Raw genomic sequence first — 15,691 nt, 5'->3', positions numbered from 1 at the left:
AGAATTCTACTTAGTAAGGGTTATAATCCCTAAGCGCGGCCGAAGGCCGCCTACTCAGAAAGAAGTTCGTTTTCATGTATGCACTATTTCGGTTTTTGTCATATGCATTACTTCGGTTTTGAGTCGAAACTGTGCATGTATGCATTACTTCGGTTTTTGTCATATGCATTATTTCGGTTTTGAACCGAAACTGTGCATGTATGCATTACTTCGTTTTTCTCATATGCGTTATTTCGGTTTTCAAACGAAAGTGTGCATGTATGCATTATTTCGGGTTTTTCATATGCATTATTTCGGTTTTCAACCGAAACTGTGCATATATGCATTATTTCGGTTTTTTTCATATGCATTATTTCGGTTTTCAAACGAAAGAGTGCATATGCATAATTTCGGTTTTTCGAATATGCATTATTGCGGTTTTCAACCGAAACTGTGCATATATGCATTATTTCGGTTTTTTTCATATGCATTATTTCGGTTTTCAACCGAAACTGTGCATACATGCATTATTTCGGTTTTTTTCATATGCATTATTTCGTTTTTTTTCATATGCATTATTTCGTATGCACAGTTTCCATATGCACAATTTCAGGGTGCCAGCAAAATTCTGTTCGGCAGAAAATTCGGTACTCAATGAGAACGGTTGCATAGCTCATAGTACGAATTTCACATTCGATCATCGATAACCAGTGATGAAAAAAATTTAATGCAACTCATATCAAGAGCCATAAACTAGTTAAGGTGTTCTTACACGATATGTATTTGCATCTGTAAATGTGACTTTTTCAATACATATGTAATTGCGTATGTCTGTCAAATTCACAGTCTTTATTTAACTTTTTAAAAATACGATCTTTGAAAACGAAATAAGTAACCTTAGATGATTCTATCTGTGTGTCAGATGAAAATAGAAACATTTCTATTTCGTATGTACGTGCATATGCTTTGTACAGAAACAAATCTAATTTGCCTTTACATGATATGTTGGCATTTCCATATGTAAAAAGTGGCATGCACACATGCAAATACATATCGTGTAAGAACACCTTTAGCATGGAGAAACTTTCTGAATCATATGAAACAGGTCGAATTCTAGTGAGAGCTTCTATTGAAGAGCGAGACTTTGAGGAAATCGCCAGCGGCTCTGATATTGATTCCAGTAGTGATGTGGATTGATAAACGATGGAGAAATGGAGAAATATTTACAGGTACCCCTTATACCCAGACATGGGCGTAGCCAGGTAGGGGCAGGGGCGCCCGGGCCCCCCCTAACTTTCATATTTTTGCCTAGATATTCAAAAATAGTACCACGAAATGCTTGCTTGATAATTTCGCCCCCCCCTAAATTTCAAGGTTTTTCCTATATATATACTGTATAACAAATTATACTCCCAACGATAACTAAATAATTGGTAAATTGATTTGAAAAGTAGATATGTGGATCATCCGGTTCTGTATCAAGTTATTATCTCTAGCTTCAAAGCACTTCCATTTTAAAAGGGTAAAAACCTGGCTGCAGTCGACAATGCGCAAGAATTGATTGAACGGAAACTATAAATACATTTATAGTTCAATTGTTTACTACTTTGTCTTTAGGTTTGTGTCTTTTCTAAGCGTACAACGAAAGTTTTGTGTCACAGAACCAATCTGAGATTATTGATAAAACTATAGACCGGTTGGGTGAACAGCCAAGACGTTTACTTCTTAAGTGTGACAAAACAAAATCGAGTAATATATTTAGCATAAATAAATATACCAGCCTAAAAAATCTGCGTACTCAAAATGTTCAATACGCCCTCATATTTATACATACATACATATGTATGTATATCATTTAACGTTTTGTCCGGCTATTTGGTTTATTATACAGGTATGTAGAGCGAATTTAAAAAAATTCATCAGGGTTTAGTTGAGATATTCGTTTTTGGCCACTATGTTTTGTACATTTCCCAGTACTGCAAAGCTTTTGACTACCATTCACCTGGGAGTGGCCAGAAGTGATTCGTGTGCTTACGGTTCAAATCGCAGCTAACTACGTCCGGATATTTATATCCATGAATACTCTGGGTAGCGACCGAACGCTAGTTTGGGAGCGAGGTAAAGTGGGAGGGCGTAACACCCCGCGTGCGCTGGGAATTAATCGGGATGGTGCCTCTGCCCGGCTGGTTGAAGTCCCAGGGAAAATAAAGGCTGACATCAGCTCCATCCACGAAATGCGATGGACGGGGCGAGGAAGGTAAGCGTGAGCCTTGCGACGTCTACTACAGTTGCCACGTAAAGGATTGCAATTCGGTGTTGGATTTGTGGTGGGAGAGAGACCGGCGTTCACTCTAGTGGACGAAAGTCTAGCCACAATCCGCATCAAAGCGAGATTCTTCAACATCTCATTCACATGTGCCAATGCCCCGATGGAAGAGAAGGACGAGGCATCCAAGGCTCTCTTAGCTTAAAGCGTACATATTAGCGCTGCCCCGACACGTATAAAAATCGTGCTTGGCCATTTAAATGCCAAGGTGGGCAACGAAGGGATCTTTGGTGCCAGTGTCGAAAAAATCAGCCTCCACATAGAAACGGCGGGCTGAGGATGACCACTTCGCCAGGGCCCGAAGCTTGGCAGTATGCAGGGAAAGTTCAACGTCGAAAAGCTGCAATCAAAACAGACGGCCAATGGATTCGGCGCTCGACCCTCACACCTGCAGTGAGAGAGCACTCTTCAACAAACCGACTTGCGCGAGCAGTGGAACCACATTTCCCGCTCATTACTCGTACGATGAGGAGTGTGAGAAAATGCTTGAAATGCTGGCCGAGGCATAGGTTACAAGGTCTTATCGAATTTATTGTCTACCATAGACCAGGTATTCACAGTACGCCGAATTTTGGAAAAGACCCGCGAGAAAAGGATCCGCACTCACCACCTATTTGTCTACTTTAAAGCCGCTTTCGACAGCACTAAAAGGAGTTTCCTATATGCCGCTATATCTGAATTTGGTATCCCCTCAAAACTCATACGCCTGTGAAAAATTACGTTGAGTAATACCACCAGCTCTGCTCTGTTGCCTTTCGCCACCAGACGGGGTTTCAGACAGGGCGAATCCATTTCATGTGACTTCTTTAATCTGATGTTGGAGAAGATAATAAGATCTTCAGAAATGAACCGCTTAGGAACAATTTACTACAAGAGCGTACAATTGCTGGCTTATGCCGATGACACTGACATCATCGGTAAGAAAAACCGCGAAGTCTGTCCTGACTTTTCCCAAGTTGGATAGGGAAGCAAAGCGAATGGGTCTGGTGGTAAACGACGACAGGACGAAGTATCTCCTGTCATCAAACAAACAATCAGCACATTCGCGCCTGGCACCCACGTCACTTTTGACAGTTATAATTTCGAGAAAGTAGAGAATTTTGTTTACTTGGGAACCAACATTAACACCGATAATAATGTCAGCATGGAAATCCAACGCAGAATAACTCTTGCCAACAAGTGCTGCTTTGGACTGAGTAGGCAATTCAGAAGTAAAGTCCTCTCTCGACGTACGAAAACCACACTATAAATCACTCCTCATGCCCGTGCTGGTATATGGCGTATTAAAATACAGCGGCTCAACTGGCTTGACCATGTCGTTCGAATGGACACCGACGCCCCAGCTCTGAAAGTATTCTGGCTTCACTTGGCATTTCTAATAGACGTCAGTTGGTCAAAAGCGTTTTGGCGGTTAGACTGTGTTTATACACGGAAACTTTTGTCGACGCTATTTTTCACATTCCCTTTTGGTGTTGCTCGTTTCATTTACACACGGCGATTTGTGTGTATGCAATTGTTGTTGTCAGCTGTGAATAGCGGTTGAATTTACACAGACGAACGAGAGCACAAAGCGTGTTGCCCGAGCACGAGCAACTCGGTGCTCCTCTCCTTTCCTCGTCACGCTCTCTCCTACAAACGTCGAGTTGCGGCAACAAAAATCGCAGTGTGTAAATGAGCACTTACAGCACCAAAAAGGAAGAAGAGGAAGAAAAAAATCTATAACCTTATCAGTCACATAGTGTTATAATCCCGACGAAATCCTTGACTGTGGTACCGGGAGGGGAACGGTACATGACGGTAGGAATTTTAGTTTGGGTTAAAGTCACACGGACGGGGTTAGGCTTTCGATGCTTCCTCCTCGTAAAATAAACATTCTCAGTAAAAAGTTAACAATTTAAATCGACGAATAGTTTTATATCAACTTTTGTGAACTTCTGTTTATTTGTTTTTTGTACAACATATTTATTTACCTTTATTGGTTACAATAATTTTAAGCTATAATAAAAAACTTTTTAGTACATAAGTAAGTTCTTGGTTTTGAATTTTTATTTTATATCGATCACACAAGCTCTTGGCTCAAGCCTTATCCATTCGTCCTGAAATATACTAGTCAGAAAATACACTTTGTTGTTGTTTTGTTTTGTACTTTAAACAACGATATGAATAATTCATAAGCCGCTTTGAATGAATTAATGCAGCCCTCTAATACATACATATGTATAATTTCACACCCTTCTAAGGTTGTGTTTATTATAGATGATATGTATTCTCAATGTATCGAAAGAAAATATCGATACTTAGTTTGTATCGGATTGAAAAACATCGATGAAAAAAATACTTGGTATCGTTTGATCCCTGCTGTTGATACATTGAGGCATATTCATAGATAAAATAAAGTCCACTCTAAAATTTTTTCCAGCTTTTTTGACAGAAATTCCATTGAAACTTATGGTCAAAAAGCTGCCACTAACTGTAGAGTCGACTTTGTTTTGTTTATTATGAATATGCCCCATTATTTCAGGTTACAAACGAAAGTGTGCATACGCATGATTTCGGTTTTTTCTCATATGTATTATTTTCATTTTGAGTCGAAACTGTGCATGAATGCATTACTTCGTTTTTTTTCTCATATGCATCATTTTGGTTTGCGAACGAAAGTATGCAAATGGATAATTTCGGTATTTTCTCATATGCATTATTTCGGGTTTCAACCGAAATGTATGCATTACTTGTTTTTTTTTCATATGCATATTTCGTATGCACAGTTTCCATATACAAAATTTCAGGGTGTTGTGTCCTTTAGTAACATACCAACGAAGCTCGTGCCCTTATAGGGCTTATCACACATTGTTGTAGACCTGCTCTGGCAGCGGAACAGAACAAAAATTTTTTTGTTATGGCTGCTATATGACTTTACGATTTCGGTTCCCGGATTAAGTCTCTAATAAAACAACTGAACCGTTTCCTAAACCCTGAATTTGTACCCAAAATTAATCTTTTCTGAACAGTGTGCTTTGTGTCACTTGGGGATCCATGCGCTGATTATTGCACTTAAAATAAATGAATATAAATTAAAAATTTAAATTAAATTTTCGGCCCATCCCTTAATATATTATTTAGATTCTATTTTTATTTCAATGTTCGCTCATTGTTTTTTATTTTGGTAGCAGTAAATCGATTTGAACGACCACAACTTAACCAATCTAAGCAAGCTTTGTGCAATATGTTACGACAGCGGCAACCTACATTTAATCAAAATAACTCAACATCATTTAACGCAATTCAGCAACATCAACAGATACGTCAGTCACAAGGACAACAAACACAAGGGCCTATCAATTCTGTATCACAGCAATTTATTAGAGGAGGTATTCGTGGAATAACATCGACTCAGAATCAACTTCCCAGTGGTATTAACGGAGTTAATATCTCTCAGGGCCTTAATCAGAGTAACATTATGCCTGCGCAGCAAGTTACTGCACAAAATATGAACACTCAAATTAACAACCAGGCTATGGCAATAACGTCAAATTCCGGCGTCATAAACACTTCATCTAATAACCAAAACAGCCTTATGAATGTACAATCTGCATCTGGAATAGTTGGATCAGGGAATGTTTTACAGCAGAATGTTAACTTAGGCTCTGCCAATGGCAATCAGATCCTGATTAATCAAGCAAATATTCCATTTCATAATTTTAATCAATATCAACAGCAAGGAATGATAAATAACGGAGGAAGTGGCCAGGTTCAAGCGTCCAACATGGTAAGCGCCTACAATCAAATGGGGCCGAGAAACAACAATTCAGATTATCTCCAACAACGAGGAACTAATATCCGAGGACAGTTTGTAAATCCTACACCTAATGTGACAATGGGTAATATTATACAGAATACGGTATCTCCTTATTCAAGGCAACAAGCAGCAAGTGGAAAACCTAGTGTGGCTTCATCTCAGCAACAATTTCAACAACAGCAAAGATTACATCACCAAATGTTACAAATTCAAGGTAAGAAAAACAATTGAAACATATTGATATACACTGCCGGATCACAGCATTGGCACTGCGAATTTTTCACAATATATGCAACAATTTTTATTCTAACATTTTTCCGCCAATTTTGTATAAAAACATGGTTCATTCTACAACAAAAAACATAAAAATATAATTCCTAAACTTTGTGCTAAATTCAGCAAATTTTCAACTTTTTAATCAGATTTTTTGAATTTTTTTGAGTATGCAGCCCATTAAATTCTAGTAGAAAAAATATACATTGATTTTTGACAATTTTTTTTTTTGTTGAAGGCGTTTGGCGTTTTTTCCATATAAAGTACTTTCGAACAAAAGTTTTTGTCTGGAAAAGACTGTGTGAAAAAAAATTTCAAAAATCAGCGGTAATTCCTAGCTACTTAAAACTTGTACTTTGTTATAATAAAATTGATTGGGCTACAAATGAGTTGAAAATTTGGTGAATTTTCGCGAGTTTTGCACAAAGTTTAGGAATTATATTTTTATGTTTTTTTGTTGTAGAATAAACCAAGTTTTTATACAAAATTTTATATAAAAAAAGTTTTTATATAAAAATTGTTGCATATATTGTGAAAAATTCGCTGTGCCAATACTTTGTTCCGGCAGTGTACATTTTTTACACAACTTAAAGGAAGAGCTGATGGCCATTAACTCAGAGAATTTTTTGTATTATGACTTTCTTCCAATAAACTCAGTGGAGGCTTTAAATTGTAGAAATGTAGCACAATATGCCAATATGTATATAACAGACACTCATATATAACTTATAGACTCGAAAAGTGAAAATTAAAATCACCTATAAATTAAAATAAGTGACATTAGATATATAAACTTAATAAAGTTCACAAAATTCCAGAAATTTTCGTCAAAAAAAAACTTATTCAGAATTTCTAGAAAATTTTCGAATATACAGTTTTGTGGCCCGTTCAATTTCATAGATTTTGATCATGCGTTATATGGAAGAAAACGCGCACCACCTAGCGACTTGAAGCTTTGTTTTACTTAAATTGAACAGGTTACAAAATTGTTGTGTATGTATTGTGTACGTGTATGTGCACGTGTTAATCCTGGGAGCCCGGCCTTTTTAAGGTCCCAAAAATCACGGTGTTCTCGGCCAATAATCGCGGGATTTTCGGGATTTGTAATTTGCACTGATGGCAATAATAGAAACTCCTTTTTTTACCAGTATTGGCTACATATATTTCTTCTTTTATTTAATAATCAATATTTTTTCATAAATGTCTAGCTCTTTATACAAATAACACCGGGCGACAGTAGATTTTAAACACAAGTTTCAATATATTCGCGAAACCATGGGCCAAATATAGTAAAATTGCGTTTTTAGTTTTTCACTCTGTCAGTAATTCAAAAATGATTTAAAAAATTCAGAAAAATGTGCTTAGAGAAGAAGTATGGGTATCAATTTAAAGAGGAAATCCTGTAGAATTTAAACGGATTCAAGTTTTTGATGCAGAAGGACTGGTAAGTGTTGAAAATGTCCTTTTAAAATTGTATCCTTACAATTTCGCAATATTTGAAAAAATTATATTGTTTAGACCGGCGTCTTAAATTGATCGATTTAAGATCCTCCCTAATATTTGACATTGAGTATAAGACTCAACAGTTAGCACACAAAGCAGTTGTCAAAATGTTAAATTGCCCTTGCGGGGAAAACCGTTTTGTGAGCTAACTGAAGTAAAGAAAAAAACCACGGACTTATCGTTTGAGATTCGAAGACAGCAGACATCCAGCAGCCACCAAGTTTTCATCGCCTTCCAATTTTCTAAGGTAAAGCTTCTAAAATATAATTGTACATAGTTAGTACATATTTTATACAAATAAAACTATACCGCCTTATTATTAATACATTACCGTGTTTCTGCTTTTTCTTTTAACTCACGCATTGGCGCGAACGTGCGATTTGATATTTGCCACATTCGCCCTTTGTTCATATAGGTTAAGGACATAAAAAAACCCGATAATATCCTCTAATTTCGTGCTTCTAACTCCATCAGCTTAAAAAATTACCTATTAGTCCAGGTGAATCCGAAAGATTTTAATTTTTTTAAATTCTAATGAAATTTCTTCTTGCATTTGGTATCCATATTTTTATTCTACATTGCATTAAATTTTTTAAATAATGTTTGGAATTAATGATACCTTTGAAATCACAAAGTCCTTTAAAATAAATCCGTACGTCAGAGAGAAAAAATAAAAACGCCACTTTAAATAAAAAAGTAGGTTTCAAGCCCATTTATTTAATATTTATTTTAAGGTTGTCCATTGAAAAGAGGAGAACGACTTAAATTTAAATATGTCCTAATTATCTCTATATCAGTAGTTACCTCTTTTAAAATGACTACATTTTATTAACCTGTGGGAAAATATATAAAAAACCAAACGAAATTGTAATTTTGCCTATGGAAACTTTTATTTAATGGATATTTACATTACACCAGTCACAAGGAGATGTCCCACCAGTCACAACTTTAAATATTTTTTAATATTTCTATGAAGATTATATTAATCTAATTTTTATTGAAAACGAAAGCGTATAATTCATATTTTACAACTCAACTACATCGTTCGTGAAAATTAAGTAGTTTGACTAAAATTCATCTTTGAGTGCACAAGGGTAAAATAGAGTTCGTTTCAGTGTCCCACCAGTCACATTCATTCAAATGATAGTTACATAATCTAAGAAATCGGTGGGTATTTTTGTTAAAGCAATTTGATACATTAGTTATCATTCTATGTTAATAAATTTATTTCGCTGTTGCATAAGTTCCGACGACATAGTTAAAATTAAAATTAATTAATTGATCACAGTCTGGAGTAAATTGTCCCACTAGTCGCAATGGAATGGCCCGGAGCTTCTCGACCAATATAGAAGCAATTTTTTGGATTTGAAAAGTAATAATATCTAAATCCCGTAATAATATCTAAATAACAATATCTAAATCCCGGGAATAATCCCGGGATCCCTGGATTGTGATAACGATATAACGAAAAACCTGGGATCGGAAAAAACTGAAAAATTAACATCCCCAATCTGTACTGTAATGTTTTCGGACGGTACTAGCTGTTACTGCCAATGTAGGGGTATTACATATTCATTAGGATGCCCATCGAAAATGCTTTTTTTGGAAATTTCCAGACCCTACCCCCTAATTTTTTTTTGTTTTTATGAGAAATACTATTGTCTATTTTTATAGATTTTTTAAAGGTCATTTAGGGTTCGCGATTTGTCGATTTAGGTCAGAAAATAGGATTTTGTAGATTTACCAGTTTTTGAATGACTTATTTGTTATTCGATATCAAAGATCGAATATGCTATGAAAGGAAGATATATAGGACTTTAAAGTGGTACATAATAACCTATTTTCGGACTAGGCTTGTTGAGATTTTTTATCGAGTAAATTAAAAAAATACCCATATTATGGAGTACTACCCTGCAGGGAAAGCTACTAGTTGTAAACTAGAATTCTACCGGTTTGCGTTTCAGCCGAACTAGTTCACGTTCTATCCTTTTTCAATGTTAGCGACTGGTATTTTTAACATTGCGATGTCCTACGAGATGTCAATTGTCAGGCTATGCATCAGCATCTACTAGTATAAATACTAGAAGGATCATACCAGTTGATAAGATAGTCTACCAATTCATACCCCGTGAAATGCATAAGTGTGCATTTTTGCTCGCGACGCTCCAGCAGTCACAATGGCCGACAGAGCAAAGCACTCGCGTGGTAAGCCTGAGGTCCCAGGTTCAAATCGTGGCGCAGGGAAAATTTTTTTATTTTCTATTTTTTTATTTTATTTTTATTTTTTATAAATTTTTTTTTTGTTTATGCTGTTTATTGTTATTTTTAAATTTAATAAAAAAATATTTTTGTTAAATTTCTTTGTTTTTATAGCAATAGCATTTCTTCCTAAATGTTTTTTTGCAATGCAATTAGATTTTCAAATTTGTTATTTATTTATATAAATTGAATAAATTATTTTTACTTACATTTATTTAACTTTAAAATTCTTAACCACCTCCAAGCGGCCTCGAACCTGCGATTTCAGAACCAGAACCAGTAGTCTTCACGTGACGCCACAGCCGAAAGCAATTAATTGCGTTTTATTTTTGGCTTTGACAATTCAATGGCAGATGTCGCTGATCGCCTAAGTTCTTCGAACTGGTAGGCACATACTAGTTAATGAACTAGTATTTTTTCTAACTGGTTTGGCTTTTCACTGCAGGGTATCTAAAATTAAATATATTTTCAAATAAACTGATACCTCATTTATTGCAAGCCTTAAAAATTGTCGAATTTACGCTACTTTTCTTAAATACCGCCTTGAATTTACACTTGTGATCAGCTAATTAAGCCAGCAACATTTTGATAAATTTTGGCTATTTCGCTTTCGTTTATTTAATGTTTATTATTTTTATTTATTTATTATAAAAGTCTAGCTCAATATATAACAAACACCGTATAAATCCAGATTTCAAACTTTGTGCAAAATTTATGAAAAATCTGCAAAGTTGCAGCTAAATTTTCAACTTCTTCGTGTATGCAGTTTAATAACCCATTTAATTCTAGGGTAGTAATGTGCAAGTCTTAAGTTGCTAAAAAATCGCGTTGATTTTTAATAATTTTTTTTCTGACTTCATGACGCATTTTTTTCAACCAAAAAAATTTCGAATTTTTCGAGTTTCGAGTTTTTCAAGAAATTTTAGGAAAATGGCGGCAGCACCGCCCACATATATGATATATGCGTATCTCAAAAACTACTCGACCGATCTCAACTAAATTTGGTAAACACATTACGCTTAGGCTTCTTAAGCGTCATATTGAACATTTTTGAAATCGGACAAAAACCACGGGCTCCACCAACGTAACGGTAATTTCAAAAAACTCAAAGCTAGCTATATTTTTTTGGGAGGAGTAGGTTTTGTCCGGTTTCAAGAATAATCAAGACGGTACTTAAGGAGGCTACGCACAATGGGTATACGAAATTTGGTCGAGATCGGTCAAGTAGTTTTTGAGAAACGCATATATCATATAAGTGGTTCTTTTTTTAATTTACCCGTTAAAAAAATCCCAACAAGCCTAGTCCGACAACGGATTATTATATACCATTTTAAAGGCTTATATACTCTCTTTTCAGATCATATTCGATCTTTGAAATCGAATCAAAACTAATCACTCAAAACCTGATAAATCTATAAAATCCTATTTTCTGGCCTAAATCGACAGGTCGCAACCTCTAAAAAAACCTTTAAAAAATCTATAAAAACAGGCAATAATATTTCCCATAAAAACGAATAAAATAAGGGGGTAGAGTCTTGAAATTTCCAAAAAAAAAAAGCATTTTCGATGGGACCCCAAAAATACATATGTCAGAAAAGCTATATTTCAGTGTTTTCCCCCTTCGTAATTGGAATATGATAATATTTCACTATGATTTCACAGTAATAATTCAGTGAATTAATAATTAATATATTATTTTAATGCACTTTAAAAATACTGTTTCTGAAAATACATATATTGTTCTTAAAAAGCCGTAAAAGAAGGCAATTTAAATTTTGTGGCGCATTTATCTCCTTTTCGGCACTTTTTTGCAGCCCATTACGCACATTTTGAAGAAGTGAAACCTTCATAAAATTAAACTACGAGAGGCAGCCATACCTAAACAAAAGCGTCAGCGTTGTCTGGCTGACAAAAAATTCTCATGCCCATACAATTTGTATGAAGCATATCGAAATAATGCAGTGTCAACGCTTAGCGGTTAGAAAATCCGATTTTGACAGAGCGTAAGAAGTGAAGTTGGCTGCAGAAAACGGCGAAACTGTTATTTTCGTAGTTCACCCAAACAAACCTATGCTTATTGTTCGTGTTATTTCTTCATTTGACTTAGCGTTGCCGCTTTTGTTTAAGTAATGCTACGGTGACCATTCGTACCGATTTTGGTGGGACTGTACCGATTTTGAGAAAATTGTTCAGCTAAATATATTTTAAAAGTCGGGACATATAAGTGTTTATCATTCTTGCCTCAGTTTTTAAAGGTTTTTATAATGATTTGTAAAGTTTTTTTTAGTGAAACAATTTTAGCTTGATTTTAGTGAACTTGTAAAAAATAATACTAATTCCCTTAAAAAAATCATGGATATAAAAATATAAGGTGTAGATACAGTGGCGTAAATATAAATAGGGTAGAGACATTTTAGCATTCTTTGGCTATTCCCCTTTCGATTACATAATGTTTCTTATTTTTTCAGTGAAAGACTAGGCAAGCCAAAATTTCAAACTTTGTACAAAAATAAGCAAAATTTGATAAACCTTCATCAAAATTTTGAGCTTTTTAATTAGATTTCTACCGAGTATTCTGGGTATGCAGTTTTGTGCAAATTTTAAGTGTCGAAGGCTTACCGTGATTTTTGTTACATTTTTTTCGTGGAAGGTGTTGCTCATTTTCTCCTTACAAACAGTTGTTGAACATACTTTGTATGGAAGAAAATGCTCGAACAAAAAATTGCTATAAATCAACGGTAAGTCCATGCTACTTTAAACATGCACTTTATACTAATATTTAATGGGCTATAAAAGTGCATACTCAAAACAATGCTAGAAAATCTGATTAAAATTTTTATCAACATTGGTTAAATTCGTAGATTTTTTTTAATGTTCTACAAAGCTTGAAATTTTGATTTACATGTTTTTTAGATAGGAAGTTGTATTTTCATTAAAAATAATAAACATTTTTAAACAAAACAAAGTAGCCAAAACTTCCCTGAAGTCAAATGAACTAGTTGTAAACTACCCCACAACTAGTATGAATCGCATGCCCAACTAGTCAGCCAACTATCTTTTTTCCATGCAATCAACTGGTATTTTTAACATGGGGATGTCCTACGAAATGGCAATTGTCAGACTTCGGTCACAAATATACCAGTCTCATACTAGTTCAGAATAGACAGAAAAATACTAGTCCAAAACCACTACTTTAGGGACCAAAACCACTACTTTGGAAGTCAAAAAATAAAATGAATTCATGAACATACAATAAAAAACATTTAAGTACACTTTTTTATTTTACATATTTTTATTTAGCAGCCTTAGATTTACCTATAATTATTGTTAATTTTTTTGAGTATTAATTAAAAGAAAAAATAAATACATAGATATTTCAATTTCCAATATCCAATACTCCTCATTTTAAGAATATCAACGAATTTACTAAACTCAGTAAATTCAACAGACGACTTCTCGGTAACAAATAAAGATTTTTTAAAGCTTTAAAATGAATTTTGAAGGAGAGGAGTAGTGCAGCTCAAATGTGCCCAAAAACCGTGATTTTTGTACTTTTAGGTTAGAATATCCCGAAAACCTGACGTGATCTGGGGTCAGATTCGAATTCAGCACGTCAAAGACCTTCGGAAAAGTATAGTCCGATTCTTGATTAAAAACTCTTGTTGGCCTGTGTAATTCAAGCAGTTATTAAATATTCTTCATTTCTGTCCATAGTTTGGCTTATTGATTGATAATAGAAATTAATCAAATAATTATATTAATCGTGTAATAAACAAAATAAAAAATAATTGAAAATGATCAAAAATAACAAAATAACAGGTCTGGTATAATTGAATACGTACTCAATTTAACGGTTTACGATATACCCAAAACAAAGTGATATTATTTTGTGTACTTTATTGTATTAAACTGTCGAAGTCAAATAATACAGGGTGTGAATAAATCGTTTGTACTTGGTACAACTCTGGTCATTTTCGAACTAGTTCGGTTTCTGTTAGGAAATTCTAGTTGTAAACTAGTATTTTTCCTGACTAGTTTGGGATTTCACGGCAGGGTTACTACAGGGCATTTTCCCTATTTACATTCTCGCCACCGTTTATATGTGTGTGTCGGAATAGCGTCGGCTGCTTCGTTAGCAATATCCTCTGTAGGAATATCTCTGATAGATTCGCCAGGATTCTGGTTCTTATGCATTTCCGTTTTGATTAACAGCAGAAGCGTAATGAGTTCCTGAATGATGTGTTCTGTTCGCAGTATATAATTCAATTAATTCCTCACGCCACAATTCTAATCTGCCTAATCCCATGATAAAAATATAGTAAGGTAGAACCGCTGAGAGTCACTTTTAAAATTCTTGACGTTTCCAAACAATTTAATTCTTAAATTTACTCACAAACTCACACACACATTTTCATTTTCAATCTCAAGCAACAACAATTTCGAATAATTTCATTTTTTTATTTTCACTTTTATATGATTTCAAAATGTTGACAAACTTCAAAAAAAATCATGGCCGACAAATTGAGAGAACGGTTCTACCTTGCTATATTTTTATCATGCCTAATCCTTAGTTTCACCTGAAAAAAAATTCACCCGAAAATTTGTCATCCGCCCATAGTAAAACCATGGAAACCAAGAGTGAAAAGTGAACCGGTTCGGGGAAAATGAAACTCATAATAAGGCTGATTGTTTTTATATGATTTGTTCCGAACAAGTGTTTTTCCAATAAAACTCACACTATGACACATCATTCAGGGCCACATTCGGTAGAGTCTGATAGCGTTTTCTTTTCTCGAAAAAAGGCTGCACTTATTCTGCCTTGTGTTAGCGCTGTCACATTTTCATGTTCTTTTCTCAGCCCTTTCACAAGGCGTCGCACAGTGCCGCGACTCCATACAAATGATGGACAAAAATAGAAGGAGTGGTCAGAATTGGCTGAAACTTCACACCTAGAAGTATTACGCCCCTCTAATTTCAAAAATGAAATCGGTTTTTCTGTACCGGTTACTCATTTCGAGAAAACCGAGTTTTTCTTGCATTTTTATATGAAAATAGTCATTGTGGACATGTGTTGATATAAGTGGAAGGAGGCATGAGAATGGGCTGAAACTTTACACCTGAAAGGACTATATCACCGCAATTTAAGAACAAAAAAACGTTTTTCAGCATCTGTTACCATTTAATTAAAAAAAATTTTTTTTTACAATTTTATAAAAAGGTAAAATAACTCATAATCATCGTAGACATATGTTTATAAAAACCGAAATAGTATTCAGAACTTGTTGAAACTTTACACCTAAAAGGACTAAGCCATGCTTATTCCAAAAATGAAATCGATTTTTCGGTACCGGGTACCCATTAAAAAAAAAAGATTTTTTTTTTACATTACTATATGAAAGACAAATGAGGCATAATCATTGCTGATTGTGGTGTTTACGAAAACCGGAAGGAGTCGTCAGAATTTATTGAAACTTTACATCTGAAGTGTCTATATTACTCTAATTTTAAGAAAGTAATCGGTTTTTTGTAACGGGTACCCATTAAAAAAACACCGA

At 34.6% G+C, this 15,691-nt stretch overlaps 1 protein-coding gene across 1 annotated transcript in view; it reads left to right on the top strand.

The window, feature by feature from the left end:
• LOC118749131 (mediator of RNA polymerase II transcription subunit 12) overlaps positions 1–15,691 on the top strand; it is a 192,179-nt gene that overhangs the window by 134,693 nt on the left and 41,795 nt on the right. Inside the window, exon 10 of the mRNA XM_036483899.1 lies at positions 5,473–6,315. Coding sequence (XP_036339792.1) covers positions 5,473–6,315 — 843 coding nt within the window. The remainder of the gene's footprint in view (positions 1–5,472; positions 6,316–15,691) is intronic.

Source organism: Rhagoletis pomonella, unplaced genomic scaffold (genome assembly GCF_013731165.1).
Source record: "Rhagoletis pomonella isolate Grant_MI unplaced genomic scaffold, Rhpom_1.0 Rhpom_scaffold_00014, whole genome shotgun sequence".
In the NCBI taxonomy this organism is placed as follows: domain Eukaryota; kingdom Metazoa; phylum Arthropoda; class Insecta; order Diptera; family Tephritidae; genus Rhagoletis; species Rhagoletis pomonella.
The sequence above is the reverse complement of the archived record's forward strand: the minus strand, read 5'-3'. Positions and strand labels throughout refer to the sequence as shown.